Raw genomic sequence first — 26828 nt, forward strand, 5'->3', positions numbered from 1 at the left:
CTAGACTGAAACATTACAGAGGGTAGACATGCATTAGAAATAAGATTTCATAGGAAACTAGTAGTGTTATTACCCTAAACTAGAACATTACAACAATTAATCAACATGACAGTAAACTAGCAATGTTATTACCTTAGACTGGAGAATTACAGCCATTAATCAACATGACAATAAACTAGCAATATTGTTACCCTAGACTGGAACATTACAAAGGTATACATACATTAGAAATAGGATGTTATAGAAAACTAGAAGTGTTGTTATCCTATACTGGAACATTACAGGGGTAGACATGCATTATAAATAGGATGTCATAAGAACATAGTAGTGTTATTACCCTAGACTGGAATATTACAACCATTAATCAACATGACAGCAAACTAGTAGTGTTATTACCCTAGACTGAAACATTACAGCCATTAATCAACGTGACAGTAAAGGTGTAAAATATTACAGTCATTAATCAACATGACACATTAATGAAGCTATGATTTTCAAGACATTTTGTTTCTAATGAATTGTTTGGGTATTTTTTTAATTTATAAAATTGGGCTTGGTTTGTTTTGGGTGCTATTTAAATTTTTTGTGTACGTTATGGGCATATGTGGTACTCTTTCCTATCCTGAGGTTTTTCCCTTGTGGTTTTCTCTGAGTAGGTTTTAACGAGGCCACGCATTACATGCCTTTTATTCCCCCTTCTAATGGAATGAAATCAACCTTTTCAAAAAAAAAAAAAAACATTTGATCAATGGCAATCACGTAATTTATAGAAACTTAAACACCAATTTCTTATGTAGTAAATGAGTGTTGGGTGTTTTCTAAATTGCATTCTATGTGGGATTTTTTTATAATTTCAGCGCCTATTTTGGGTATATTAATGAAACTCCCTAAATACAATTAACTAGTATTACATTAATTCAACTTGTTGTTGCGTTTGGTAATTAAAGAAGTTGTATTCATATTCAGTACTTTAATTGCTTTGTACTTGTTTTGAAGAAATTAATTTTTTTTTCATTAATATGTAATGTATTAAGTGTTGTATAATAATATGACATTGTTTCTTTTATTATTATAGTTTTATAAGTATTCATTGATTGAGTGAAACTTTATCTTATAAGTAATTCATAAGGGAGAGGTTTTGTTTAGATATTAAGAAAATAATTATATATGTGAGTCAATTTGAATCATTTTACGAACAAGCTAAAATGAGATAATATACTATTTGGTATAAAGTTATTCGTTATTTTTCTTTTTTATGCACACACGAAATGTCACTACTTAAAATGAGATAACACACCACCAATTCGGTATTAGTTGAATGAGATTGACCAAAACTTTTGGTGTGCTCCCAAGTAATTTTGAATTCATAACTCCATGATACCCGTGTGTATGGGTGGCATTTTAGACCGAAAAATTGAAAAACCGCAAAAACCAACTGAAAATTTACCGCAATGGAACCTCAATCGCGGAAAACCGAATAGCATTTGCAGTATGAACAACCGAACTGCATTTGCAGTTGTGGTTGCGATATTTGATTTTCAAAACTTGTAGTTATCGCAAACCGCGACTATATTTATAAATAAATAAATATTGCATTTTGTATATAGCATTGGTGCTCAAACAACACAACGGGGTCCTTCAAATCCACTTACCATCACCAATACTTGAGTTTGTAACTTTAATTTGTAACATTGGTGCATTGCATTTTCCTTTTAGTTTGTAATTTTAATTAACTTTGAATTGGATTTTTCCTTTGGGTTGTAACTTTAATTCATTTTGCATTGCATTTTCCTTTTGGTTTGTAAGTTTAAAGAATTTGAAATTGGAATGCTTGAGAAGTTGAGGTTGTGATTGCTTGAGAAGTTTAACTTTAATTGTAATGCTTGGAATCGTAACTTTAATTTTCTTTAGGTTGTGAATGCTTGAGAAGTTGAGGAAGTTGAGAATTTATATATGCTTGAGAAGTTGAGGTTGTAAATTTATTTATTTATATTGTGAATTTATATTTTTGGGTTAAAGTATGTTTGAAATCAAAAGGCTTCAAAAGAAGCATAAAAATTAGGCATAAAATGTGGAATATTGGATTTTTATGACACAAAAAGAACTTGTGGTTTTAAACTGCTAATTCACGATAATCGACCCTTTTTGCGGTTTCAAAATCACCATACCGCAAATAGTCGGTCGATTTGTGATTTGAGCAAAAATTCGCTATTACCGAACTGCAACCACCCCTATCCGTATGTGTGAGTTTCCTGTATACCTAAATTTGAGGAAAAAAAAATGATAAGACATCATTTATTTTGCAACAGGAACACGAAATGACACAAATGGTCAAACTCCTCTAGTGTTTCTTTTTTCTTTTTCAATTTTTCTACAAGTTAACAACCAGCAAACACGTGGAATCGCCCTCATCGTTCCTAACACTGACCTCCATCTCCATTTGTTCTCTAAAGTCCAAACTCCAAAGTCAACCACGTTCCGAAAAGAAGAAAACAAAAACCACACTTTCCTTTTCCTTTCCCACTTTCACAATCTCATCGGAGACACCAATACACCGCGAAGCACCCGATCCCTCCTCTCGCCGAGAAGAAGAACAGCATACAAGAAAAGAGCACCCTTCGACCGAAAAAAAAAAGAGAAAAGAGTACCCAGTGAAAAACACTCTACGATGTTGTTTCTGTCTTAGAGTCTGTTACTCTGAATTTCGTCGACGATGTTTAACAACGGCTACAACAACAACAGCAGAAACGGATTGAACTCGATGTCGTCCACGTCATCATCGACAACGACGACGACCCAAACGACGTCGTCTTCTTCGTCTTCCTCAGCAGCAACAACAAATTCCCAAACCCAGTCCCTTATAAAGGCCTATTTCAAAACCCCAGAGGGCCGCTACAAGCTTCACTCGGAGAAGACTCGGCCTCCCAATCTCCTTCCTTATTCGTACGCCAAGTCAATTTCTCAGGTACCCAAACGAATTTAATTGATGAGTGTGATCCAAACAGGGCCTAATTAATTGCTGGGATAGTTGTCTCTCTCTCTCTCTCTCTCTCTCTCTCTCTCTCTCTCTCTGTGTTGACTCGGAGTTAGTCAGTGTTTGGTTGTGAATTTTAGGTGACCGTAGCCCAGCTCAAGGATAAGCCTAGCCAGCCTGCGCTGACGCCCAGTTTCAGCACCACAGGAGTGAGGTCTGCGGCGGCGAGGCTGTTGGGAGGAAATGGTGGCAAAGCTCTCAGCTTTGTGGGAGGGAGTGGCTATAGCAAAACCAGCAATGGAAGTAGTAGAAGTAGTCATTTTGGGGGGTCTAATGGGACCCATTATACAAATAGTTCCAGTCACGGTGGCAAAGGGTTCTTTTTGGTTTTCAATGTTGGAGATACTGTTTATATCAGTGACCTCAATTCGCCTGACAAGGTAAATTTGGTGTTCTTTGGGATGTGTTTGGTTTTTTTGTTGGGTTTGGACAATTTGGTTTTTGTTTTTTGGGAATTTTGTGTAAAAGGTTGTGGGGAATTTGTGTGCAGGATCCTATAAAATCTTTGCATTTTAGTAATTCGAATCCGGTGTGTCATGCATTTGATTCTGAAGCCAAGGATGGGCATGACTTGCTTATTGGATTGAGCTCTGGAGATAGTAAGAATTTCTTTGTATATAGTCTACGGGGTTTTCTGAAGATGAGGCTGTTTGTGACTTGCTTACTCTGTGTGTTGTTGTAGTTTATTCGGTGTCTTTGAGACAGCAATTGCAAGATTCTGGAAAGAAGCTTGTTGGTGCCCAACATTATAACAAAGAAGGTTCTGTCAGTAGCAGGCAAGAATTTAGTCTCAACTTTACTTTCTGACACTTCTTTATCTGTTTACTTTGTCTTCTTTATTGTTTCTGTTGTTGTGGCTGTACGTTTCTATCGGGAATGGAAATCATCATCATTTATGGTGTACAAATGTGGGTTGTTGTATCAACATCTTGAAATACAGTTTGCTAATGTATGTATAAATTGTGATAACTAAGCACTCTTGGAATGTACTTAGCACTCTGTCTGTTGAGTTTGGATGGAATATACTTAGCACTCTCTCTGTTTTGTGTAATTGGGGGCACTGGGCCCACACAAACTAACTACTTGTTTTTAGCAGTCGGTGTACCAGTATTGCTTGGGTTCCCAAAGGCAACGGTGTTTTTGTTGCTGCTCATGCTGATGGAAACTTGTATGTGTATGAGAAGGCAAGCCTTAACCTTCAGCTTTTCTTTTCTAAATGCCATTTTCTTCTTGTCTGGTTTCACTGTTTCTCTTGTTCTACTACATAAACTAAAATCAGTGTAATTTATTTTAGAGTAAGGATAGTGCTGCTGAATCTTCTTTCCCTGTTATAAAGGATCATACTCAATTTTCGGTGTCTCATTCAAGATCCAGTAAGGTAATATAAATGGTTAAAATTTCATTGCATGTATTAAGTAGTTCATTGTTATGCATATTTGCTGCTTATGTAAAACCTTGGCTGTTAAAGATCACTCTATTATTTTCAGGTCTAGATCATATTAGTACTGTTGTTGGCCATTATAACCAACATTTTTGTTGTCGCTGCTTCTACAATACTCACATATGGCTAATCAAAATTGGAACTTTGTATTTCCTTCAAGAACCAAATATAGAACTATTGACCATCTTCCTTAGGGTTTCTTGTTTTCTTCACCTTTTTTTCCTTTTTATGTTTTATCCAGAGTAATCCAATTTCCAGATGGCATATTTGCCAAGGTTCAGTAAACAGCATTGCTTACTCACCAGATGGGACATATTTGGCAACAGTTGGTAGAGATGGTATTTCTCTATCTGTTAGGCTTGTAACTTTACAGATGAGTGCATCTGTTAATTGGTGTTGATGTTGGGTGCTATATGTAGGCTACTTGCGAGTATTTGACTACTCAAAAGAACAACTAATATTTGGTGGCAAGAGTTACTATGGCGCTCTTCTTTGTTGCGCCTGGAGGTAAAAAGATTTTTTTTTAAAAAAAATTTCATTGACATTTGAATTATGCTCGATCAAGTCTATCACATGATGTCTTCATTAGTGATATTTGTCATAAAGAATTACGCCTTATGATGCTCCTATTTGACCTTCATTACGTGTTGTTTCTCAGTCCTGATGAGAAATACATTTTGACTGGAGGGGAAGAGGATCTCGTTACAGTATGGAGCATGGAAGATCGAAAGGTAGTAGCTTGGGGTGAAGGGCACAACTCATGGGTACAGTTTCAGCAGAACTTTGTGCATATTAATTTGAGTTCTCCCTCCCTCCCTTTGTTTTCATTTATCATAACTCATGGAAATCTTACACCTTTTAGCCTTAATGTTTGCAGGTTAGTGGTGTGGCTTTTGACTCATATTGGTCACCACCAAGTTCAGATGACACAGAAGAAAATATTGTCTACCGTTTTGGTTCTGTGGGTCAGGTATTTGCTTTTCTTCCCTTCTCTAACGCCCCAAAAGTCAATGCTGAGATCCCATGCTTAGCTTATTTAAGAATACAAATCAGTTCAGAGCTTATCTTTATCAGCCTATAGTATTTTATATCATTCCAACTCCACCCCATCACCCTGCTAAGCTACACATTCTATCAAAATTTTCTCGTGATGGTTAGTATCAAATTATATTTAGCTATAAGATTTTATTTTATTTTCCAATGGAGACTAAACATTTAACTCCAATAGCTAGGTGTGGGATTTTCAAAATATTTGGTCTGCAATCATGGCTGTACAAATGTACTGGAATCAAAGACATAAACTGGGACATTATTTATTTTTTAGCCTAATATTGTTCCATGAAATATTTTCTTCTATGATGTGACACTGTGCCAATGTTATTTGCTTGTCATGCTACTTCCACCACTTATACACATGTTTACAGGACACAAAATTGCTCCTGTGGGACTTGCCTATGGATGAGATTGTAGTGCCACTTCGCCGGAGTTCACTTGGTGGATCTCCAACGTTCAGCACCGGTAGCCAGTCATCCCATTGGGACAGCACTTGTCCAGTTGGCACTCTTCAACCTGCTCCAAGCATGCTGGACGTTCCAAAGCTCTCCCCACTAGTGGCACACTGCGTTCATTCTGAGCCCCTATCTGGCTTAGTTTTCACAGAGGAAGCAATTCTCACTGCATCTTGGGAAGGGCATGTCAAAATTTGGAAGAGACCAGGCGAACCTGAAAGTAAATCAAACTCAGAATCCCTGGTCGGTGCTAGTTCAAAGGACCAACCCTCATGGGCAAAGGTTACACAGAATCGTTGAAAAGCAAGCCATTGGCTGAAAGTAAATCGAACAACTCAAAAACCCTGCTAGGTGCTAGTTCAAAGGACCAACAATCACTGACAAGCAAAGGCGGTGTTTTTAATTTCAAAGAAATGTCAAAAAGCAGTCGATTGGGATACCTTCCATAGAGCTGAATCTCTGTTTGAACCTGTAATTATGCCACTGCCAACGACTTGGTGCCTTCAGGTTATCATGTAAATGCATACCGGCTCATCGAGTTTATTTTAGTCAATGGCTATGCACAGAGGACGTAATCTAGCTCAAGGTAATCAACGACGGTCTCTTTTAGATAAGAGGGATAGAGAGGCGTAGAGAGAGACGCACTTGTTATAATTGTGGTGTTTTTTCGGTTTTTGCTAGAGTAGGTTTACAACTCACAACTCACAATGCTCACTTAATGGTGACCGAAAATTATCCATAGAACAATACATGTACAAATGCCATTATTTTGCATCCTCGGGGGCGCAGTCTTTTCATTATCCTTGTAACTTATGAGAATCTACTTTTGTAATGATTACCTTGGTGAAAATAAAACAATATGCGTCTTCTTTGCTTGAAATTTGACTGCATTGGTGTACATAACTGTTCTTTTACAGTATAGGTCATTTCTTTTATATGGTTTTGAATATGAATGCTTGTTGGTTTGGTTTCGTGTCTAACAGAATGATTCTCTTTACAGAAAATTTTATTTTCAAAGTGTACTAAATTACAAGTTAGGGGCAACCAGCTACAATTGTGGCATATGCCATCACAAAAATCCTATATTCAAGCATGATGAATAAATGAAATTCATGGCCGCGCAACCTTAAAAGACATATCAGTTGTTCTCAGGACAAAGTACCTACCATGATATCTTTCTCAATTATTTGAAAATTTCTGAAATATTGGAAATGTTGACTAGATATTTTTTTTCAAATACTGCTGGTTTAGCAATCACTAGCAACAATTACACATTTGACTGCTCTCTAAGGTAATGCTGCTTTCCCAGCTCACTTGCCATATAATGGAAGACGCCTAAAAACACAAAATTTTCATACAGCAAGTGTATCTAAAATACATTATACAGAGCCTAAAATTTCTTAGTGGCCTCGATTTAGCATGTTCTGAAACTCCTAGTCCGCTTTTGCTTCGGCTAATTTTCTCTTTGCCAATGCATCTTCCGCTTTTACTTTCTCAGGAACGTAATCTATGCACATAGTTGGTTATGCATCAGGCAACATAAATTAAGGCAGAGTAATACCGTATATTTAACTATCAGAGCAATGAGTTGAAGCTTAAAAGATACCTGAAAGAAAGTCATATCTCTTTCGTTTAGAAACAACTGAGGCTGAAACAAGAAGAAAGCACGTTATTATGACTGGGAATTAACATAACCTGCAATAAGCAACTAGGCCTGTATGTCTCATATGTTTTAGCTGGAAAGATTCTGATAATAATTATCTTTCAGGAACTAGTTTTCCCTTGTCGACACTATTTGTAAGAACTTGTATGCGAAGTTTAGTAATCAGTTTCTAGTAAATGGATGAGATTAGGTTCCATTGATAAGCTCTGCACAGTCTAACTCTAAAATGGAAAAACTTTTTAGTGCGGCAGCCAGAGGGCTTTTTCAAACACAAATGCAACTATCAGAAAATGCAAACAAACAAAGGAAATAACAAAACAAATGGGAGGTTCTTCACTTTTAACAAAATATTCTGTACATGACTTACCCACTCTAAGTTTTCAAGCTGTCAAATACTTGTTTTACATTGATCAATCTACATCAAAACATTGTTCCTTCTAACAGTACAACTTGGTGTCCATTTTCTTATGCACAAAACATATGCCTGTCGTTAACAATAGCAAGACAAGTCAGAGGTCATTCTGAACTCCCCCCTGGTCCGTACTCTCCATTCCTTTCCAAATGGATAGGTGCTACATTCACAAGGAAAAACAAGGAAAACAAGATGCTAACCCGATTTCCATTTTTGTTTGAGCATGTAAAACAATACCTCAAATGATGAACCAAACCATGAGAATGCAATAGCAGTATCACATTTGAGAAAAATTCTGAATATCATTTCAAAGCTATAAACCAGAAAAATTGAACCAATTTGATCCAAATGTTCAGTACTCATAACAATGCACTAACCACAGACAAACTACTGCTACTTGTCACTTCCAAACAGATTCAAAATAAAAAGTGAAACTTTGATTTAAATCCAAAATTAAATTTATAAAAAGAGTGAGAAAGAGAAGTTACATACATAGGTGCTTGTAAGCAAGAGACTTTTTCCTATCCTTAACACAACAAGCATGTGCATCTTCACAAAACTTCTGAAGGAACTTCTCCTGCAACAGAATTTAAAAAATATTTAATAATAAACAAAATAAAATAAAATAAAGATCGAAACCCTAAATACTAAAATCGAGAGGCAGAAGAGAATACAGTGGCTTTGTTGACGAGGAAAACGGCGTCGTGGCTAATGCGCATCTCCGAATCTTCGCTTCTGATAATCCTCTTAACGCGCTCCATCGGAAACGTATACGACTTCACCTCCTCTTTCTCTTCGACCTCTTCTTCTTCTTCTTGCTTCTGCTTTTGTTTCTTGTTGCTCTGCTTCGATTTCGGGGTGGGCGTTTTCGTAATTTTACCCCCATTTTGCTTTGTGTCTTTCAGGGACTCGGAGCTCGACGATGGAATCTCCTCTACGTCGGAGTCGCTCACATTGCCATTGCTGGTCTGGTTCTTGTCGCTGATCGTTTTCTTGGTGCCGGGCTTCTTTGTTTCTGGGGTTTTCCTGATGCTTGGCTTCTTTGTTTCTTGGGTTTTCTTCGGTGTAATGGCTTTGCTGCTCGGCTTCTTTGTTTCTTTGCTCTTCTTTGGTGTTGTGGCCTTTCTGGGCGTCGCCATTGTTCGGGAGCTCCCTCCGCTGCAAGTGTTTTGAATAAAATCTTGGGCTGGAAAATGGTTTTGTTTTGGGGCTTTGATTGTGATTTGTGAAAAGCACCTGTTTTCTCGATCTCGGAGGCCTCAAGAAGGTGAGGTACGTACACAGCCCAATACGGTGCGTTTTATTCTTAGGCCTGGCCCCTCATTACCACATTACCAAGTAAGCTTGGCATAGTGCAGTTTGGTTCGATTTAAACCGCGAATGGCAAAGTTCATATTACTTCAACCACGGTGTCAATTGATATTATTTGGGATCCACAATTATTTTTTTCGGCTATTATCAGGATTCTCGATATAGTAGAGTCTAAATGTTACTGGACTAAAGCAAGATTTGGCATTTTAAAAATATATATATTACGCGAACGGGGTTTAGTCCCGTGAAAAAAAAGTTTGATTTGTAGACAAGAAATCTCAAGTTTAAACCCCTATGACATCATTTTTGTGTGTGTGAAAAATTCATCTCTCTGGTTTAAATTTTTGCTTATACTGAAATAAAAAAATTATACATTACAAAGAAGATCCACTTGAGACTGTAACACATACAAAATGATTAGCCTAATTGTATCAAATCAATTCATCTAGTGATTAGTTTGGCAAACCCAAGCAGAGCAAGCCCTTGCTTATCTCTCGTACGTACACAACCCATTAGTGCTTTGGCCCAGCCCTCATGACCTTGGAGTTCGAGACTCCATTACCTACCCATTCTCTGAACACAGCCTAGGTCGTTTTTGCTGTCGGTTTGTTGTTATACATTAACAAATCTGTAGATAGACTTATTCCCAAACAATACGATACATTAGGTTTAGGTTGTAACCATAGATTAGGTAAAATTATATCAAGATGTGATTTAATTGATAATATTCGAGTGCAAGATACGAACATACTGTTTTAGTCAACTAATCTAACATACCCCACATCAGTTAACATGTGACTATACTTTCACAATGCTAAAAATAGTAACAAGGCATGTAATTATGTCAAATTGTCAATGTGCTTGTTTGTGGCAGCAACAAATTCCCGTGTCATTATTGTCCCCACTCCCCTAGTTCCCTAAAAAATCAAAGATAGATTTAAATAGAAACCATCACCATCTAAAACTCAACCACCACTCAGACCAAAATTAAATCTTAACCACTACAATAATGTCACACCAAACTTATCACGTGGTATCCTTAATCACCATTGCTACGACAATCATGTAATATTGTCCTCCTCCAAAAATATCATTCAAACTTTGTCCAAGTATCCAAATCCACCACTAGGTTATTATTTGAAAATGGGAATTTCAAACATGGAGCATAATAACAGCTTAAAATATATAAACAAACCAATAAACGGTTTGTAACTCAAGTGATTAAGAGCGGTTATCTCTATATCCGATTCATGTATTTGAAACTCTCTCTCTCTCTCTCTAATATATCGTTTGTAAGAGGGAAAAAAAAGTATAAACAGAACAATTCATCCACAACAATAGTTGCATTTTTATTTCTTGTGAGATACCCATTAGATCAAAATAGTGCGTTGTGACCTACTCCTTTGGGGATAACCAAAATCTATGAGGTCAAATGTGTCTTCATTTAGTAATCGGATTTGGTATCAAATTATTGGTTAGCTTTAGAAATAGGGTGACTCGTGAGAATACTTAAACGAGCGCATATATGAACAAGTGTCAGTCCCCTTATTATTTGGTGGCTTAATTTACTTTTGAAGTGGTTGATTTGGATTGGATATTAGTGGTATATATTTGATATATCTAAGTAGCTTTTGGCAAATGAGTTGGACCATTTTATATGGCACTCGCTAGCTGCACGCCTGCACCGCCCCAAAACAAAAAGCATCTCATTTTTCCGAGTAGGCCAACCCTAGCTAGGCATCTAGGTCAATACGCATATAATTAGAAACAGTTGCATTCTTATTTTCTGCAAATTACAGTTTAACATATAAAATAAATAATTCATTAAAAATATATATCAAACTTATTTTAGGTAGAAAAGTAGGAGTTTCTTACTTATAGGAAAGGGAGGAAGTATTTTCGTGTTTAATCTATATATATAAAGCAAAAGGCAAAGAATGGTGAAACATTCAAAATACCAAAAAATAGCCTTGGTTAATTCAAACATTAAGAATTGAAATTATTAATTAAATAAGGATAATATGGTAAATTAACATTTTTCATATTAAAAAAATTAAAATTAAAAACAAAATCAGATAATAAGTCCTACTTTTATGGAACACTAGCCTCTCTGCACACGTTGAGATTTTGCACTTTTAAACATATATTTTAAAACTCACGTTGATTTTAGGGTTGATTTTGGGTGTGTTTCTATGCTTACAAAGTTTCGTAAATATTTTTTCAAAATGTATTTATATAGATGTTCGTTTCAACAGTTTCATATTTTAATCGCGCACGTGTCATATATCATCGTCTTAAGAGTTTTCCTTTGATCGCCCATATTTTTCTAGAAGTCCATCTTAACAGTTTACACGCTATAAAAGGAAAAAAGAAACTGCTAAGATGGACGTCTAGAAAAATACAGTGGATAAAGGAAAACTTTTAAGATGACGATATATCGCACACGCGAAATTAAAATATGAAACTGTTGAAACGAACATCTATATAAATACAATTGCAAAAAAATATTTACGAAACTTTGTAAGTCTCGCGTAGCGCGCATGATTAAAAAAAAGTCTCTCGCACACGCGGAAACGGGTGTAAGGAGGCTAGTTTTTATGATAAATTTGAACATCTCCTACTCATGCAATTGAAAAATGTATACTGGTTTACCACTATTTCCAAACCAAGGAAATGTGTTATGTTTCATCAAACCAGGAGTTTCAATTAGCTTCTGCAAAAGTGCAAATTAATGCCAAAAGCAATGTTTATTTTGAGTTCTTGGAAAAATAATTGATATGTTCCTCCTTGAGAAGGGACAGCTTCTAGAAGAATTATGTGAGCGGTACTTGTGCTTTTACAGGAACATTATTAATTTTATGTGGTTCATCTAACAACCGACATATGCATGTTGCTCATTTGTGCTTTTTAAAAGGCCTCTGAATATTAGAGATGCTAATCCAAACTATTATGTGTATAATCACCTCTATTAAAGGTTAATGGATTTTCATAGTCTCACAAATGCGATCCTCCAAGTTTGTGTGAAATAGGTAATGCTGGTTCGGTTCGGTAATTGAACTGATCTAGCCAAATTAGTAACCAAACCGCTTCGAACTGTAATGGGAAAATCACAATCGTCGACGCCACCAACAGAAGCGGTTTACCGACTTTCAGTATCACCAATTACGACAGTCGGTTCGATTCGGTAATGGGCCTATCATTGATGAGAGTATTTGGGCTTTTAGCCCAGTTTTTGAAGCCAAATTTTATGTCAGTTTCTGGGCAATTTCTAGTTTTTAGGGTTGTTTCTAGGCAAATCAGAACCTTAAAATTAGTAAAAACCCTCAATCGAACCCTAATGTAGCAGAAAATTCAAATTGAAACTCTATTCAATACTTACTTTGCGACAAAGAAGAAGAGACAGCAACGATGGAGGTGAGAGGTTTCAGAGAGTTTATGGATTTGATTTCAGAGAGATGAGAGACTTTTCAGATGATTCGATTGAGAGAGATGAGAGGTTTTTAGAGGTTTTGATCGAGACAGATGAGAAGTTGCAAAGGTTTTGATCGATGGTGGAGGTGATATAGATGGATTTGAGAGGAGGAGAGATTGGAGATTTAAGATTTTTAGTTTGGGGATGGCTTGGATTTTCGAATCGATGATACTAAAGGGAGGGGAAAAAATTATTGATTCAATACAGCCGACTACATTCTAAACTCTTAGAATCGGCTATTATAATGAGTAATAAGCTGACACATGTATTTAAAATAATTAATATTATATATATATTAGTTCGGTTCGGTTGGGTAACCACCGGTTTTGAGGTATCGGGTACCGCCACCGTGTTCGACCTTGGGCGAACCTTGACCGACATCAAACCTCAGTCGATTACCTTTAGTTTTTAGTTATTTGGGTCCAAAATCCCAACCCTATAAATAGGTGAGCCATATGGGTAAGAAATACACACCAACAACTCTTACACAAACTCTCTGATAGAGAACGTGCCATGTATGAGTTCTACATAATTTTATCGATTCATGAGACACACATGATAATGTTGAAATAAAGAATTTGAATAACTCCCAATGTGGCTAGTATTTTCCATGTTGAATTCCCATGCTCTCCATAACTCCTTAATCATTTAACATATATTATGTAATAATTCACAAAAGTTGAAAAATCCTCTCCCCCTCCCTCAAATGTACCAATCTAGCTCCGTGACAACCATTGAGGTGGTAAATCATGACAATTAATAGTACAAGAACTATATGAGTAATATGATTAGTCTACTTTAGACTAAATTCAACGTCACCCATACGACTACACACAAATAAGAGGACTTTTTGTTTTCATGAAAGAATCCTCTGTGCTCCGACAAGTGACGTGATCCACCGCTTAAACCGAAAAAATTCTCCAACCTTAGGCTATCAATATGCTTTCTGTCCGTCATTTGTTAGGTAAGCTGGGCGAGCACATGGTGTGGATTACAGGTGGTTTGCATTGCAGTAGTGTCTTCTTTTTCTTTTTCTCTTTCTTTCCTTTTCTCAAGCAAGGAAGAATGGTCATGATGTTTGATAAGGCTAGCTAGGTACCATGGGCAGGCATGTATCACATCCGGACATGCATGCGTAGAGGAAAGAAATGCTAAATTAGAACATGCAGAATCTATTTGGAGCCTGACACAGGACATATGCCCCGCAAGCTTGGGCAGCTCACAAGCTACGAATGATGAACCTTCCACTCAACAATAATGTTACAAAACCACCCATTCAATGTTTTTCAAATGTATCGCAGCAAGCTAAAAAATAAATGTTTTTTCAAATGTGTACGCCTTAGTTTTCTGTCGGCATTGAGATGACTTCGATAGAAAAACTTAGCTGGATCCGTTTCATACCTCCTTTAATTTTCATCTCTCTCCTAATACGAGAGACAAATGAAAAAGGAAAGAAGCATAAACCCGTGACACCTACATTTTTCTCTAATTGAAGGCCGTCACTGACTTGCCAGTCCATGCTAAAGTTAAAGTTGGATATTAATTAAAAAGACACACACAAAAATACATATCAACAAACAATTAAATAAATAATACAAATAATATGAATTATGAATGAAAGATTCTTTTTTTTAAATAACAAATAATACAAATGATATGGATGATGCAAGATACTCTAATTTATGATACCGACGCAAATTCGATTTTATATATATATATCAATTGAGTAAATAGTATAGATTAAGACAGGTGGAAGAAAGGCAAATTGTTCTCTGTAGTGACATTGGAGCCGATAATGATATTTGTCTGCAAACCTTTGTTGTTTTCAAAGTCGTGCATGAGATTGAGACGATACTCACTTTTCTCTTGTGTCATAAAAAAATGAGAGAGATTTACTATTATATCTTAATATACGAGTTTAAATTATAAGAAAAAAACACACTCAAAGTTCATTTACAACATAATAAAAATATTTTTAACTTCTTTTAAATTACAAAATTGCCATTTATTTCTTAAGACAAATCCAATCCCAAAACCTCATAAAAAAAGCCCAAAATACTCAATAGGGTATCAAAGTAAATTTAATAATCAAAATTAAATTCAATAGGATCAACTTTCATTTTTTGAGTGTTTTTTGGTTTTGTTTATAAAAATTAAATAGTGTAGAGTTTATTTATAGTTTTAATGTTAAGAATGAGTATATGACTAAATATCTCAAAAAATTACAAAATCCTGTATGACGACAACCGTCTAGGGAGTGGGCCGGTCACGGTGGAATTTAGACTAGATTATCATTATTATGCATGCACACTGCTTCTACATGAAAGAATATATCAGACTCATCACTTTATCTCTCTTCTTCTTTGCCAGCTCTTTATCATATCATTCTAAATTTCTTTATAATATTCCAACAATAATTTATATCCAGCTTGTCATAGCTCGGTTCTATATAGTATATCCTGCTCATAAAACTCGTCAACTGGTTATTGGAAACTAGAAATTTTCAGTTAACGGAATGTTTAGCTTAGTAAACAAGGTCTTAACTTGTAGACTAATGATTTCATATTCTAGAATCACAAAAAGAAGATGCCTCCAAAATTGTTACTAAATTCGTGAGCAGTAGCACCCTAGCACCTCCATGACCTAAGGGACCACCAATACCATGTTGCAAAGTGTGGCAATGTGTTAATTACATTAATAACTAATGTAATAAATACACTAAAAACAATTTAAATTTGCAGATTTAGGTCAAGCCAATAGACCCAGTCAGTGTGTTGGTACTCTTATATCCGAGTTCGATCTACCTTATCATACAGTAGAGCATTGCCAAAAAAAAAAAAACACTATTAATGTAATAATAAATAACAATGAGGTAGGCTTACTTACCCATATCTCTCCCTCACGAGATTTCTTCTGACTCAAGTCCCAGCGTTCACACGCAACAAACGCATAACCAAACCAAACCAATCGCCAGCTCCCGCTCACCTGCAACTAAATTACAAAACCACTCACATTAACCACACTTTCACCATAATTACCACTACTAATCCATTTTTCTTAAATTCTAACCCGACAAGGTAAAAATCACCTGCAGTAAAAAAAAAACAAAAAAACAAAAGAACTTCCGTCACCTGTCTCAAAAGAAATTATTACTACGCGTCTCCGTACAACAACTGACCCGACGTGGCACACCAATCTTCCCCTGCGCCTCGTAACACCTGATCTTTTTCTAGCTTTGACAGCATTAAGGCGCTCATTATCAAAACAGCTATAGATAGTTAATAACTGATTAGCGAGTAGCAGAAGCAGCAGCAGAAGAGAAGAAGACGAAGACGACGACGACACTGATGACGCTCTTCAAAACGTCACCGCTTTGATTGCAAGCGTTGTTTTAAGGAAGCGGCCAAGCGAATCAAAACAGAGACAGAAACAAAGAATCCAAATTAAGACATAGCAAAGCAAATGCAGCAAGAAACCGTTTTCACTTAATCATTGCTTGAAGAAATTGCTTTTCAGAAATAAATTTTGTAATAAATATTGAACAGAAAACGCACAAGTGTTTTGAGGACGGAGATGAAAGGAAGCGAGCTGAGGATTGAAGTGTTGGTGGTTTTGGTGCTTGGAGTGTTGGCTACGGCGTCGTATTGCGCGACTGTGACGTACGATCACAGAGCGCTGGTGATTGATGGCAAGCGCAGAGTGTTGGTCTCTGGCTCCATTCACTATCCTCGAAGCACTCCCGATGTACTTTTTCTCTTTCTGTGTTTTTTTTTTAATTTTTTTTTTAATTTTTTTTTTTAAAAAATTTTCTCTCTGAATTGCTCTGTGTGTATATAGATGTGGCCGGACCTTATTCAGAAATCCAAGGACGGAGGCTTGGATGTCATTGAGACCTACGTCTTCTGGAACTTTCACGAACCAGTTCGTGGCCAGGTCTCTCTCTCTCTCTCTCTGTAATCACATTAATGGTTCTTGGTTCTTGCCTTTCATGAGTTCTTCAAATCCAATACGGCGGCGTTTAGTTGCCTGAGAAAATGTTGGAACAATGTTAATACCAATTATCACACTACTGTTTTTAGTCATGTTGAAGTTTGTTCTTTTCTTGTTAATTGTCAGGAAAGAAAAAAGCTAAAGAACTCATCATGATACCGGGAATTTTGTTGTTCATTTTAATATTTATACTTTTAGCTTTCCTAGCAACCAAACCAAACAGTTCTTCTCTTTCTCTCACTCTCGGGTTATCGATGTTTATTCTCGAATGCGCTGCATTTTGTCTCTATTATGATGGTGACTGGCAAAATCCATTTTGCAGTATGATTTTAGTGGACGAAAAGATTTGGTTAAATTTGTGAAGATAGTAGCACAAGCTGGTCTTTATGTGCATCTTCGAATTGGTCCTTATGTATGCGCAGAATGGAACTACGGGTATGGATTTTATTCAATTTCCTTTCCTTTTTGTTCTTTGGGAATAAAAAGGAAGTTGCTTTATGATGACTTTACTTATTTTAGTATTTCTGCGGAATTTATTGTGTAATTGTGTTTTTGTTTCAACTTTTGAACAGTGGCTTTCCTCTTTGGTTGCATTTTATTCCTGGAATTCAATTGCGAACTGACAATGAGCCGTTCAAGGTTTCAATTGCGAATTGCCTGCTTCTTCTTTTTTTTTCTTGGTATTTTCTCAACTTCATTAATTAATTTATGAAAATATCTGTGATTCAGGTAGAGATGCAACGATTTACAGCCAAAATTGTTGATATGATGAAGGAGGAGAAACTTTATGCATCTCAGGGTGGACCCATCATTTTATCCCAGGTTTAATATTTATATATATGTTTTAGTATTTCACTCAATCTGGTAATTGTTAGATTTTAGAGGATGTTGATTGTTATTTCCATTATGCCAGATTGAAAACGAGTATGGAAACATTGATAAAGCATACGGGCCTGCTGCCCAGAAGTATATTAATTGGGCAGCAAGCATGGCTGTGGCTTTGGATACAGGGGTGCCCTGGGTCATGTGCCAGCAAGACGATGCTCCTGCTTCTGTGGTAAGACTCTCTTAGTGACTTTCCATTTGTATTGTATTGACCTTGTATAAATGCAGCATTCTCACCATGCTTCCTTTGCTCTACTTGCATTGCGTTTAACTACTTACAGATCAGCACTTGCAATGGATTTTACTGTGATCAATGGACCCCAAAACTTCCTGACAAGAGACCCAAAATGTGGACTGAGAATTGGAGTGGATGGTAACGTGCTGACCTATCCAATTACATTTTGAACTAGTCTTATGTAAATTTGAATTGGTTGCTGGTATCACCTATATTCTTTCTATATGATTGCTCTTTTATTTGCAACCTTCAAACATTCATGATCACTAGGTTTCTATCCTTTGGTGGTGCTGTACCTCAGAGACCAGTGGAAGACCTCGCATTTGCTGTAGCGCGCTTCTTTCAGCGAGGTGGAACTTTCCAAAACTATTACATGGTACTGCTTGTATCTGGAGTTTATTAACATTTGAGTTTCTAAAACCAGGAAAAGATGAAGTGATTTGTTCTTTGTTGCTCTTCAACAGTACCATGGTGGCACTAACTTTGGGCGGAGTACTGGTGGACCCTTTATTGCTACAAGTTATGACTATGATGCTCCAATTGATGAGTATGGTATGTTGTCTAGTATGCCATATATTATCGCTTTACTACTGCTGATGGTGTAGGCTTGTCTGCTAATTGTATTTATATAAAACTTGTGCTCTTTGGTGCTGTGTAAATGAACTGGCATTTTTGGTCAACCTGATGCTTGGAGTACAGACAATACTTATAATGTTAAGATATAATTTTCATGAGAAAAAAAAATAATAATTAAGAACATCAGTGCACATATCATAGATGTGTCATCAGTAATCAATTCAACTTTTCCATGTCTGTTGCAGGACTTCTTAGACAACCTAAGTGGGGTCACCTAAAAGATGTGCATAAGGCCATAAAGCTTTGTGAAGAAGCAATCGTGGCCACTGACCCAAAAAATGTTTCTGTTGGTGGTCCAAACTTGGAGGTATAATGATTTTTCTCAGTTTTACAAAGTATCCTTTTTCTCCTGATTCGTGGGTATGATGATAGTTTTTACATAAACTTCTAGGGCTCAACATCCTCCAGTCTAGGTGAATGCTCGGCCATATCTAGTGTGGATTTGGCACCCATACTTATAAGTGGAATGGAGTAACATAGACTACAAGTTGTTGATGTTTGAATATCCGAGAAGAAATATCTGTTGTATCTGAACTTACAAGTTATTCTTGTTAGAGTATCTAAGAGGAAGTATCTGTCGTATCTGAAGGGTTTAGATGAACTTCCTTAATGTTGATCTGAAAATGGTGCCTAGTAAACAGTGATATAGTTTTGGATCCAAAACTTGTTCTTCGTGATCTCAAAAATCTAATAATAGAGGTCATAGAGCTTCTAGTCTTCACCTGTATGCTTTGTCTATCTGAAGTGAAGTCTTATTCCATTGGTCTAGGTCAATGCCCCCGCAACATGTGATTTTATTTATTAACATGTATTTTATTTATTTTATTTTATCACATCTTCAGGCAACTGTTTACAAAACAGGATCGGTATGTGCTGCTTTTCTTGCCAATTATGACACCAAATCTGATGCCACTGTGACGTTCAATGGCAACTCATATCACTTGCCTGCATGGTCTGTGAGCATCTTACCAGATTGCAAAAATGTAGTGCTTAACACTGCAAAGGTTTGCTCCTTAGCTTCTATTTCACTTGTGTTTGCTTGTAATTGAAGAAAAGTACCTATATTTATTTGTTGAAGTGTAGAATGTAAACATTTTCTTTTAAATTCTTCATAAGTAGTAAGGTCAAATCATGTCTTGTTTTTCTCTTTCGTTGTAACAGTCTCATAAGCAAAGTATATAACGTTATCATTACAGATCAACTCTGCTGCCATGATTCCAAGCTTCATGCATCACTCGTTGATAGATGACGTTGATTCCTCTGAAGCTTTGGGCTCAGGCTGGAGTTGGATAAATGAACCAGTGGGTATTTCAAAGGATGATGCATTTACCAGAGTTGGATTATTGGAGCAAATAAACACAACAGCTGATAAAAGTGACTATCTATGGTACTCTTTAAGGTATGCAATCCATGGATGCTTTCTTAATATGTATTTATTGCCTGTCAGCCAGTTGTCTTGATTTCTATCTTTCAAGACTGAAATCCCTTTTCTAAACAAATTTTGCAGCATTGATGTCACAAATTCTGAAACGTTCCTTCAAGATGGATCTCAAACTGTTCTTCATGTGGAATCACTTGGCCATGCCCTGCATGCATTTATTAATGGAAAGCTTGCAGGTATGAATGAAATAATTTAATTTGGTTCCAAGTCGATTGCTTGGCCTTCATGCCCTTGGTGGTAATCCGGCTGCTACTTTAGTTGCACTGGCAAATAGAAGTTGACATTGTCTTTAGAAATTGTGAAGGCCATTTCCATTTTCCCTAAGCCTTTGTACTTTGGAGATGCCTTCAAGGGCTGCAAATCCAATAGGAATCCTCTGAAATTTGGGGTAGAAGAATGAGTCATAATTGCCTTTCTCAAACATATTTATTAGTCAAAACAAGGTCAACGCCATGCTTGCTCAAGTTTGTAAATCCTTCTTTGTCTTTGTAGATACACTCTGATGTTAGACCTTTTCTTTGTTGATTTGATGTATCTTATCTCACTCTAAAACTAATTGGAATGCTAGCCTGACATTGCTTGACCAATCTAAGTTCTATATCCCCCAAGCTATTCTGTTTATAGATTTTTAAGGACATTAAACATAGTTTCTGCTAACTGTATTGCAAAAGAAGCTTTCAAAATATTCTCTCATTAGGCTCCATTTGATCTTAAATATAGTGGTCCTATATTTCTTGCTTTTCGGGAAAAGCTTCCTGTGGTACATTAGATTAGATACTAAGACAAAAGCCTGATGATAAGGTTCAGACTTTGCAATTGTGGATTTTCAAATATAAATGAGTTCTTGACAAGTAAATACACGCATAGCTTGAATTATTACAACTGTTTGAGCCTTTTTCTTTTCCAGTCTTGTAATTTTCTTTTATTTGAATTCCTTTCAGGGAGTGGAACAGGAAACGGTAACAATGCCAAGGTTTCTGTGGATATCCCTGTCACATTTGCATCTGGGAAGAACACAATAGATCTTTTGAGTTTGACTGTTGGGCTTCAGGTTTGGCCTGAATGTTTTTGCTTTCAGTACATGCATTTAATAAGAAACTTTCATTTATATCTTATTCTATCATTGCAGAACGAATTCCATTCTTTAAGGTCAATATATGACTGAGTAATATCTTTTTTGTACCTATTTTTCAATCAGAACTATGGAGCTTTCTTTGACAAGACAGGTGCTGGAATCACTGGTCCCGTACAGCTGAAAGGCTTGAAAAACGGCACTACTATTGACCTTTCATCTCAGCAATGGACATATCAGGTCATTCTTCCTTTTTGTTTAATTTTCATTTTGCTGCAGTTCCCTGATATGGATTTCAGTAGATTGCACAAATCTGAGGGAAAATGGAGGCCAATAACTTAAAATTTGGGAAACTGAAAAGGGAAAAAAAAAAAAACCAAGTTCTTCATTCTGAATGAGCAGTTTGTTACCATCAAAACACCGAAATTTAACAATTCGTCATTGTGACTGCAGATTGGACTCAAAGGGGAAGATAGTCTTCCCAGTGGAAGTTCTTCTCAATGGGTTTCACAACCTACCTTGCCCAAGAAACAACCCTTGACGTGGTATAAGGTAAATTTTTAGCATTATTATCATGGATAAGGGTATATGTGTTGAAATTAGAACTACAGGAAAGAATGTGAATTTGGATAGAAATTGCAGAGACAAAAACTGAATTTAACACTTCCGACAGGCTAGGTATTTGCATATGCTGTATTCTTGCACTATCATGCTTGCATGTGGTGCATTCTCAGTGAAGTGGGTTTCCTTAAGCCTAGGCTACTCATGCTTTAGGAAAACAGCTACTAGGAATGCTAGGATTCTATTCTTTTAGATACTAATCAAAGAAATATTCTTTCTTATTCAGGCAAAATTTAATGCCCCTGATGGAAGTAATCCTGTTGCAATAGACTTCACAGGGCTGGGGAAGGGTGAGGCATGGGTGAACGGACAAAGCATTGGGCGATACTGGCCGACCAATATTTCTCCAACTAGCGGTTGCCCTGACTCTTGCAATTACAGAGGACCTTATGACTCAAACAAGTGCAGAAAGAACTGTGGCAAGCCATCTCAGGAACTGTAAGTGCTAGAGAATCTAAGGTAAAAACTTGAACTGAACTTTGATTCTGATGTCACTATTCCTACAGGTACCACGTACCCCGTTCGTGGTTGAAACCAGATGACAATATTCTTGTTCTGTTTGAGGAAATTGGGGGTGATCCAACGCAGATATCTTTTGCTACAAGACAGATTGACAGCTTGTGCTCGCATGTATCAGAGTCTCATCCGTCACCTGTAGATATGTGGACTTCAGATTCAAAAGCAGAAAGGAAGTCAGGGCCTGTGCTTTCACTTGAGTGCCCATTTCCTAATCAAGTCATTTCTTCAATCAAGTTTGCAAGTTATGGAAAACCGCATGGGACTTGTGGGAGCTTTAGCCATGGACAGTGCAAGAGCAATAGAGCTCTATCCGTTGTACAGAAGGTGTGATCTTGCTTGCTATTTTAATAAAACTCTGTGCACCTCCATTTTTTAGCTCTTATTTCTTATGATTAATTTGTAATGGTTTACTGACAAGCGATACCTTGCACAGGCTTGCGTTGGATCAAGGACTTGTAGCGTTGAAGTCTCAGTTAATACATTTGGTGACCCATGCAAAGGAGTAGCAAAGAGTTTAGCAGTAGAAGCTTCCTGTAAATAGACATTGCTCCCTAACTAGCTCTCCTAATTTCTTGTGGGATATAGGTAAAATGTTATCCCCAAGTTTCTCTCTAGTTGAATAAAGTCATTGTCATGGATGGTATTGAATATGAATAATATTCTCAAATATATTAGAAAAACTCTCTCATCAATTTTACAACTATGGTGCCGGTTTAGAGGATCCTCTGCATACTATACTATTTCTTTATATATAAAAAATAGAAGTAAAAAAAACAACCCCGTATAGCCGCGCGGCTACACTATTTTTATTAAGAACCCTCCTAGTTGCATTAGTTTATAGAAATTAATTTGGTATAGTAGCGCGGCTATACAAATAAAATACGTACGTGCTTTATTCAGCAAAATTTTGGCAAATTACAACTTAAAAGTTCGGCCACTATATAATATTTTAAAATAATTTATTTAAATTTTTAATATATATTATTTGTAATAATATGTGAAAATTATGTGTATAATACTTGAATTTTGTCTATATTATTGAAAATTTTGTAAAAAAATAAGTGTATTAGATATGAAAAATACATACGTAGACGTTCAATATGAGTATTGTACGTTAATTTTGTAATAACTCTGAAAAAGTAAAAAATCAAAAGGGGACAATAATGACTCGGGTAATGGCCTAATGGTAATGGATAATGCTCTAAATTACTTTTATCGATAAACAAAAATCGGGGAAAAAATATAAAAGAAAAAGATTATCCTAGCATATATATATATATATATATATATACGTAAATAGTATAGCCGCTTGGGTATATTATTTATTAAACAAAATTGAAAGAAAAAAAAAAAGCCGTGTAAAGCCTGCCGGCTATACTTTTTGTTTTTTTTTAAAAAAGACAAGAAAAACCGAGTATAGCCAATCGACTGTACAGTTTCTTTTTAAAAAATTTAAAAACCGAGTATAGCCGGGCGGCTATACATTAGAAAAAACACAGTATAGCCGGCCGGCTATACTATTTATTTAAAAAATAAAAGCTATGACGAGCTACTCGTAAAAAAGGGTATAGCCGCCCAGCTACACTATTTCTTTTAATAAAAAATTAAAGAACCCGAGTGTAGCCGGACGGCTATACCATTTCTTTAAAAAATTGGAAAAAACCGAGTATAGCCGCTAGGCGATACTATTCTTTTCTTTTTTTTAACAAAAAAGAGGACCCGCCTAGCGATGACGAGCCACGTGTCAAAACATATAGCCGCACGGCTATACTATTTTTTTTAAAAAAAGAGTATTATAGCCGGTCGGCGACTTTTTAAAAAATTTTAAAAACCAGGTATAGCCGATCGGCTATACAATTTTTAAAAAATAAGGAAAATACCGAGTATAGCTGTTAAAAAAAAGAGAGGACCTGCATAGTATAGCCGATCGGCTAGACTATTTAAAAAAACAACCGTTGTATAGCCAAGCGGCGGGACTATGTTTCTTAAAAAATCGTAGTATAGCTGGGCGGCTATACCATTTCTTTTTAAAAGACAGTAGTATAGCCCCTCGGCTGTACAAATAAAATACGTACGTGTTCTATTCAGTAAAATTTTGACAAATTACCACTTAAAAGTTCAGCCACTATATAATATTTTAATATATATTATTTGTATTCAATAATATGTAAGAATTATGTGTATAATACGAGAATTTTGTGTGTATTATTGAAAATTTTGTAAAAAATACTTGTATTAAATATGAAAAATACGTACGTACATGTTCAATACGACTATTGTACGTTTACTTTTTTAAAAACATGAATTTTACCGCATCTTTAAGACGTGTACAAAACATGGATGTATTATTGAAAAATAGGTACGTACATGTATAATACAATATTAAACTTGAAAGTACTAATTTCTTTATACGGATAATAACTCTGAAAAATTTAAAAATCAAAAGAGGGACAATAGTGACTCAAGTAATGGCCTAATAGGAGTAGACAATGCTCTAAACTACTTTTATCGATAAACAAAAATCGAAAAAAAAAATAAAAGAAAAAGAGAATCTCAATATACGTATACATATAAAATCAGAATCGAGAGACACATTTTACCACACTTTTTGACACACATTCTGCGCCGATAGTTAAAAGAGATTTAATGGTTCAGATTACATTACACAAGGCTTACTAGCTTAAAAAAATAATAAGCAATTGGGAATGTAACATTGTCATTAATTTCCATTCTCTCTCTTATTTATTAAAATCAAAAGCTTTCGTGGGCGTGGCTGCTGCTGGAAGAGATGATGACCCTGTTTCATTCTCTTTTATATAATCTGTAATCCTCTGTTTTTTTATTATTTTTTCTTGTTGTAATAGTATGATCATTTCAGTTTGAGTTAGGAATCAAGATCATTGTTACCCACCCAACTACCCAAGATTTCCTTTGAAACAAATTTTGCAGCCCCAACATCAACAGGACGCTTAGGGCCTTCTCATCTCTCTCTGTATTTTTCTCTCGTCATCCAACTTTGTTTCATCTTCCATCCATTTTCCCTGCAACTCTCTCTTTCATATGAACCTTTTCTATTTACTTAATTATTTGTACTCAATCGTTAATTAGACACCTTGAAGAAGAAAAAAAAAAATTGCAATCTTCAACATCATCAGAACAACTAATAGGATGCACAATACTGTTCTTTCTCAGCAATCCCCTAGACACTAGAAACAAGGGAGACCAAGAGAAAATTAGTAGCTGTTCATCAAATGAAAATTAAATGGGTTGCCTTGTTGAGAATAACGAGAGAGAGAGAGAGTGCCCAGAGAAAGATAGAGAAGAAGAGAAAGATAACTAGGGAGGAGATAAGAGGGGAGAGAGGAAAAAATGGTACGAAGAGAAAGGGTATAGCCGTCCGGCTATATTATTTATTTATAAAAAAAAGTGGACTAAGGCCGGGCTGCTATACTATTTTTATAAAAAGAAAAACGGCGTATTGCCGACCCGCTATACTACTATTTCTTTATAAAAGGAAAAAGCCGCATATAGCCGAGCGGCAATACTATTTCTTTAAAAAAAATTAGGGAAAAACCAAGTATAGCCGCTCGGCTATACTATTTCTTAAAAAACAATTTAAAAAATCCGCGCATAGCCGAACGGCTATACTATTTCTTTTTAAAACCTTTAAAAAGTTAAAAAAACCGAGTATAGCCGCCCGGCCATACTATTTCTTTAAAAACAATTTTAAAACCGGCTATACTATTTCTTTTTTAAAAAAAATTCGGAAAAAATCGAATATAGCCGGCCGGCGGTACTATTTATTTTTTTTATAAAAAAGGACCCCCTAGCGCTAGGAGCCACGTGTCAACCTAGTATAGCCGGGCGGCGATATTATTTCTTTTTTTTAAAACCCTACTATAACCGGCCGGCTATACTATTTCTTTGGGAAGTAGTATAGCCGCGCGGCGATACTGTTTCTTTTTTTACAGTAGTATGTTTATTTATGCATAACCAAAACTCAATTGTATTGACCCAAACAATGAGCACAAAAACAATCAAATTTATCAAATATATCTGGTTTCTAGAAATTTACACACAGTTTGGTGTTTACATTATCTAATTAAAAGGTATATTTCAGAAGGTGTGATCTTGCTTGCTAAGTTAATAAAACTCTGTGCACCTCCATTTTTTAGCTCTTATTTCTTATGATTAATTTGTACTGGGAAAGTTTACTGACAAGCGATACCTTGCACAGGCTTGCGTTGGATCAAGGACTTGTAGCGTTGAAGTCTCGGTTAACACATTTGGTGACCCATGCAAAGGAGTAGCAAAGAGTTTAGCAGTAGAAGCTTCCTGTAGATAGACATTGCTCCCTAACTAGCTCTCCTAATTTCTTGTGGGGTATAGGTGAAATGTTATCCCCAAGTTTCTCTCTAGTTGAATAAAGTCATTGTCATGGATGGTATTGAATATGAATAATATTCTCAAATATATTAGAAAAACTCTCTCATCAATTTTACAACTGTTGTGCCTGTTTAGAGGATCCTCTGCATACCGTTTATGTATTGATATTGTGCTTATGCCTAAAACTATACGCACGTCAACG

The 26828-nt window shown here is 36.0% G+C and overlaps 3 protein-coding genes across 5 annotated transcripts; 2 read left to right on the plus strand and 1 right to left on the minus strand.

Annotated features, from left to right (window-relative positions):
* Positions 1 to 2453: 2453 nt before the first annotated feature.
* LOC103325112 (putative catabolite repression protein creC) lies at positions 2454 to 6863 on the plus strand. The gene is given in 12 exon segments (XM_008227249.3): positions 2454 to 2965; positions 3115 to 3414; positions 3525 to 3633; positions 3717 to 3810; positions 4131 to 4218; positions 4329 to 4412; positions 4717 to 4813; positions 4895 to 4982; positions 5134 to 5239; positions 5353 to 5445; positions 5900 to 6248; positions 6251 to 6863. Coding segments are annotated over 12 exon segments (1842 nt in total). The 5' UTR covers positions 2454 to 2713; the 3' UTR covers positions 6433 to 6863.
* Positions 6864 to 7186: 323 nt separating this feature from the next.
* NF-YC10 (nuclear factor Y, subunit C10) lies at positions 7187 to 9265 on the minus strand. 2 transcript variants are annotated; one of them, XR_016123570.1, is made up of 5 exons: positions 8733 to 9265; positions 8551 to 8635; positions 8014 to 8130; positions 7590 to 7631; positions 7187 to 7490 (listed from the first exon to the last, which is right to left on the minus strand). XR_016123570.1 is itself a non-coding variant. In XM_008227260.2 (4 exons), exons 1-4 carry the CDS (start codon positions 9195 to 9197, stop codon positions 7417 to 7419), a joined length of 666 nt encoding a protein of 221 aa, XP_008225482.2. In that variant the 5' UTR covers positions 9198 to 9260; the 3' UTR covers positions 7187 to 7416. The 2 variants fall into 2 exon arrangements, 1 of the variants encoding a protein (XP_008225482.2); XM_008227260.2 differs by lacking the exon at positions 8014 to 8130 and having other exon boundaries at positions 8733 to 9260.
* A 6834-nt stretch (positions 9266 to 16099) lies between these two features.
* On the plus strand, positions 16100 to 26600 carry BGAL8 (beta-galactosidase 8). Of its 2 annotated transcripts, none has more exons than XM_089043844.1 (19): positions 16100 to 16585; positions 16679 to 16774; positions 17154 to 17266; positions 17404 to 17470; positions 17561 to 17653; positions 17745 to 17888; positions 17998 to 18089; positions 18222 to 18327; positions 18416 to 18503; positions 18773 to 18894; positions 19430 to 19591; positions 19784 to 19986; positions 20095 to 20204; positions 20970 to 21079; positions 21227 to 21340; positions 21554 to 21652; positions 21948 to 22159; positions 22228 to 22564; positions 26478 to 26600. In XM_089043844.1, the coding sequence occupies exons 1-19, from the start codon at positions 16415 to 16417 to the stop codon at positions 26583 to 26585; spliced, it is 2547 nt and encodes an 848-aa protein (XP_088899970.1). In that variant the 5' UTR covers positions 16100 to 16414; the 3' UTR covers positions 26586 to 26600. The 2 variants fall into 2 exon arrangements, with proteins under 2 accessions (XP_088899970.1, XP_008225494.2); XM_008227272.3 differs by lacking the exon at positions 26478 to 26600 and adding an exon at positions 22674 to 22940.
* The last annotated feature ends 228 nt before the right edge of the window (positions 26601 to 26828 follow it).

This window comes from Prunus mume, linkage group LG1, assembly GCF_029339155.1.
Source record: "Prunus mume cultivar Tortuosa linkage group LG1, ASM2933915v1, whole genome shotgun sequence".
In the NCBI taxonomy this organism is placed as follows: Eukaryota; Viridiplantae; Streptophyta; class Magnoliopsida; order Rosales; family Rosaceae; genus Prunus; species Prunus mume.

Bases quoted from the DNA above. Each gene is read 5' to 3' on its own strand.
- NF-YC10 (XM_008227260.2), bottom strand. From the start codon at position 9,197: ATGGCGACGCCCAGAAAGGCCACAACACCAAAGAAGAGCAAAGAAACA. The intron at 8,636-8,732 runs GTATTCTCTTCT...ATTCTGTTGCAG, and splicing joins TCCTCGTCAACAAAGCCACT to GAGAAGTTCCTTCAGAAGTT. The intron at 7,632-8,550 runs GTATGTAACTTC...TTCTTGTTTCAG, and splicing joins TCTTGCTTACAAGCACCTAT to CCTCAGTTGTTTCTAAACGA.
- BGAL8 (XM_089043844.1), top strand. From the start codon at position 16,415: ATGAAAGGAAGCGAGCTGAGGATTGAAGTGTTGGTGGTTTTGGTGCTT. The intron at 17,889-17,997 runs GTAAGACTCTCT...AACTACTTACAG, and splicing joins ACGATGCTCCTGCTTCTGTG to ATCAGCACTTGCAATGGATT. The intron at 18,090-18,221 runs GTAACGTGCTGA...CATGATCACTAG, and splicing joins ACTGAGAATTGGAGTGGATG to GTTTCTATCCTTTGGTGGTG.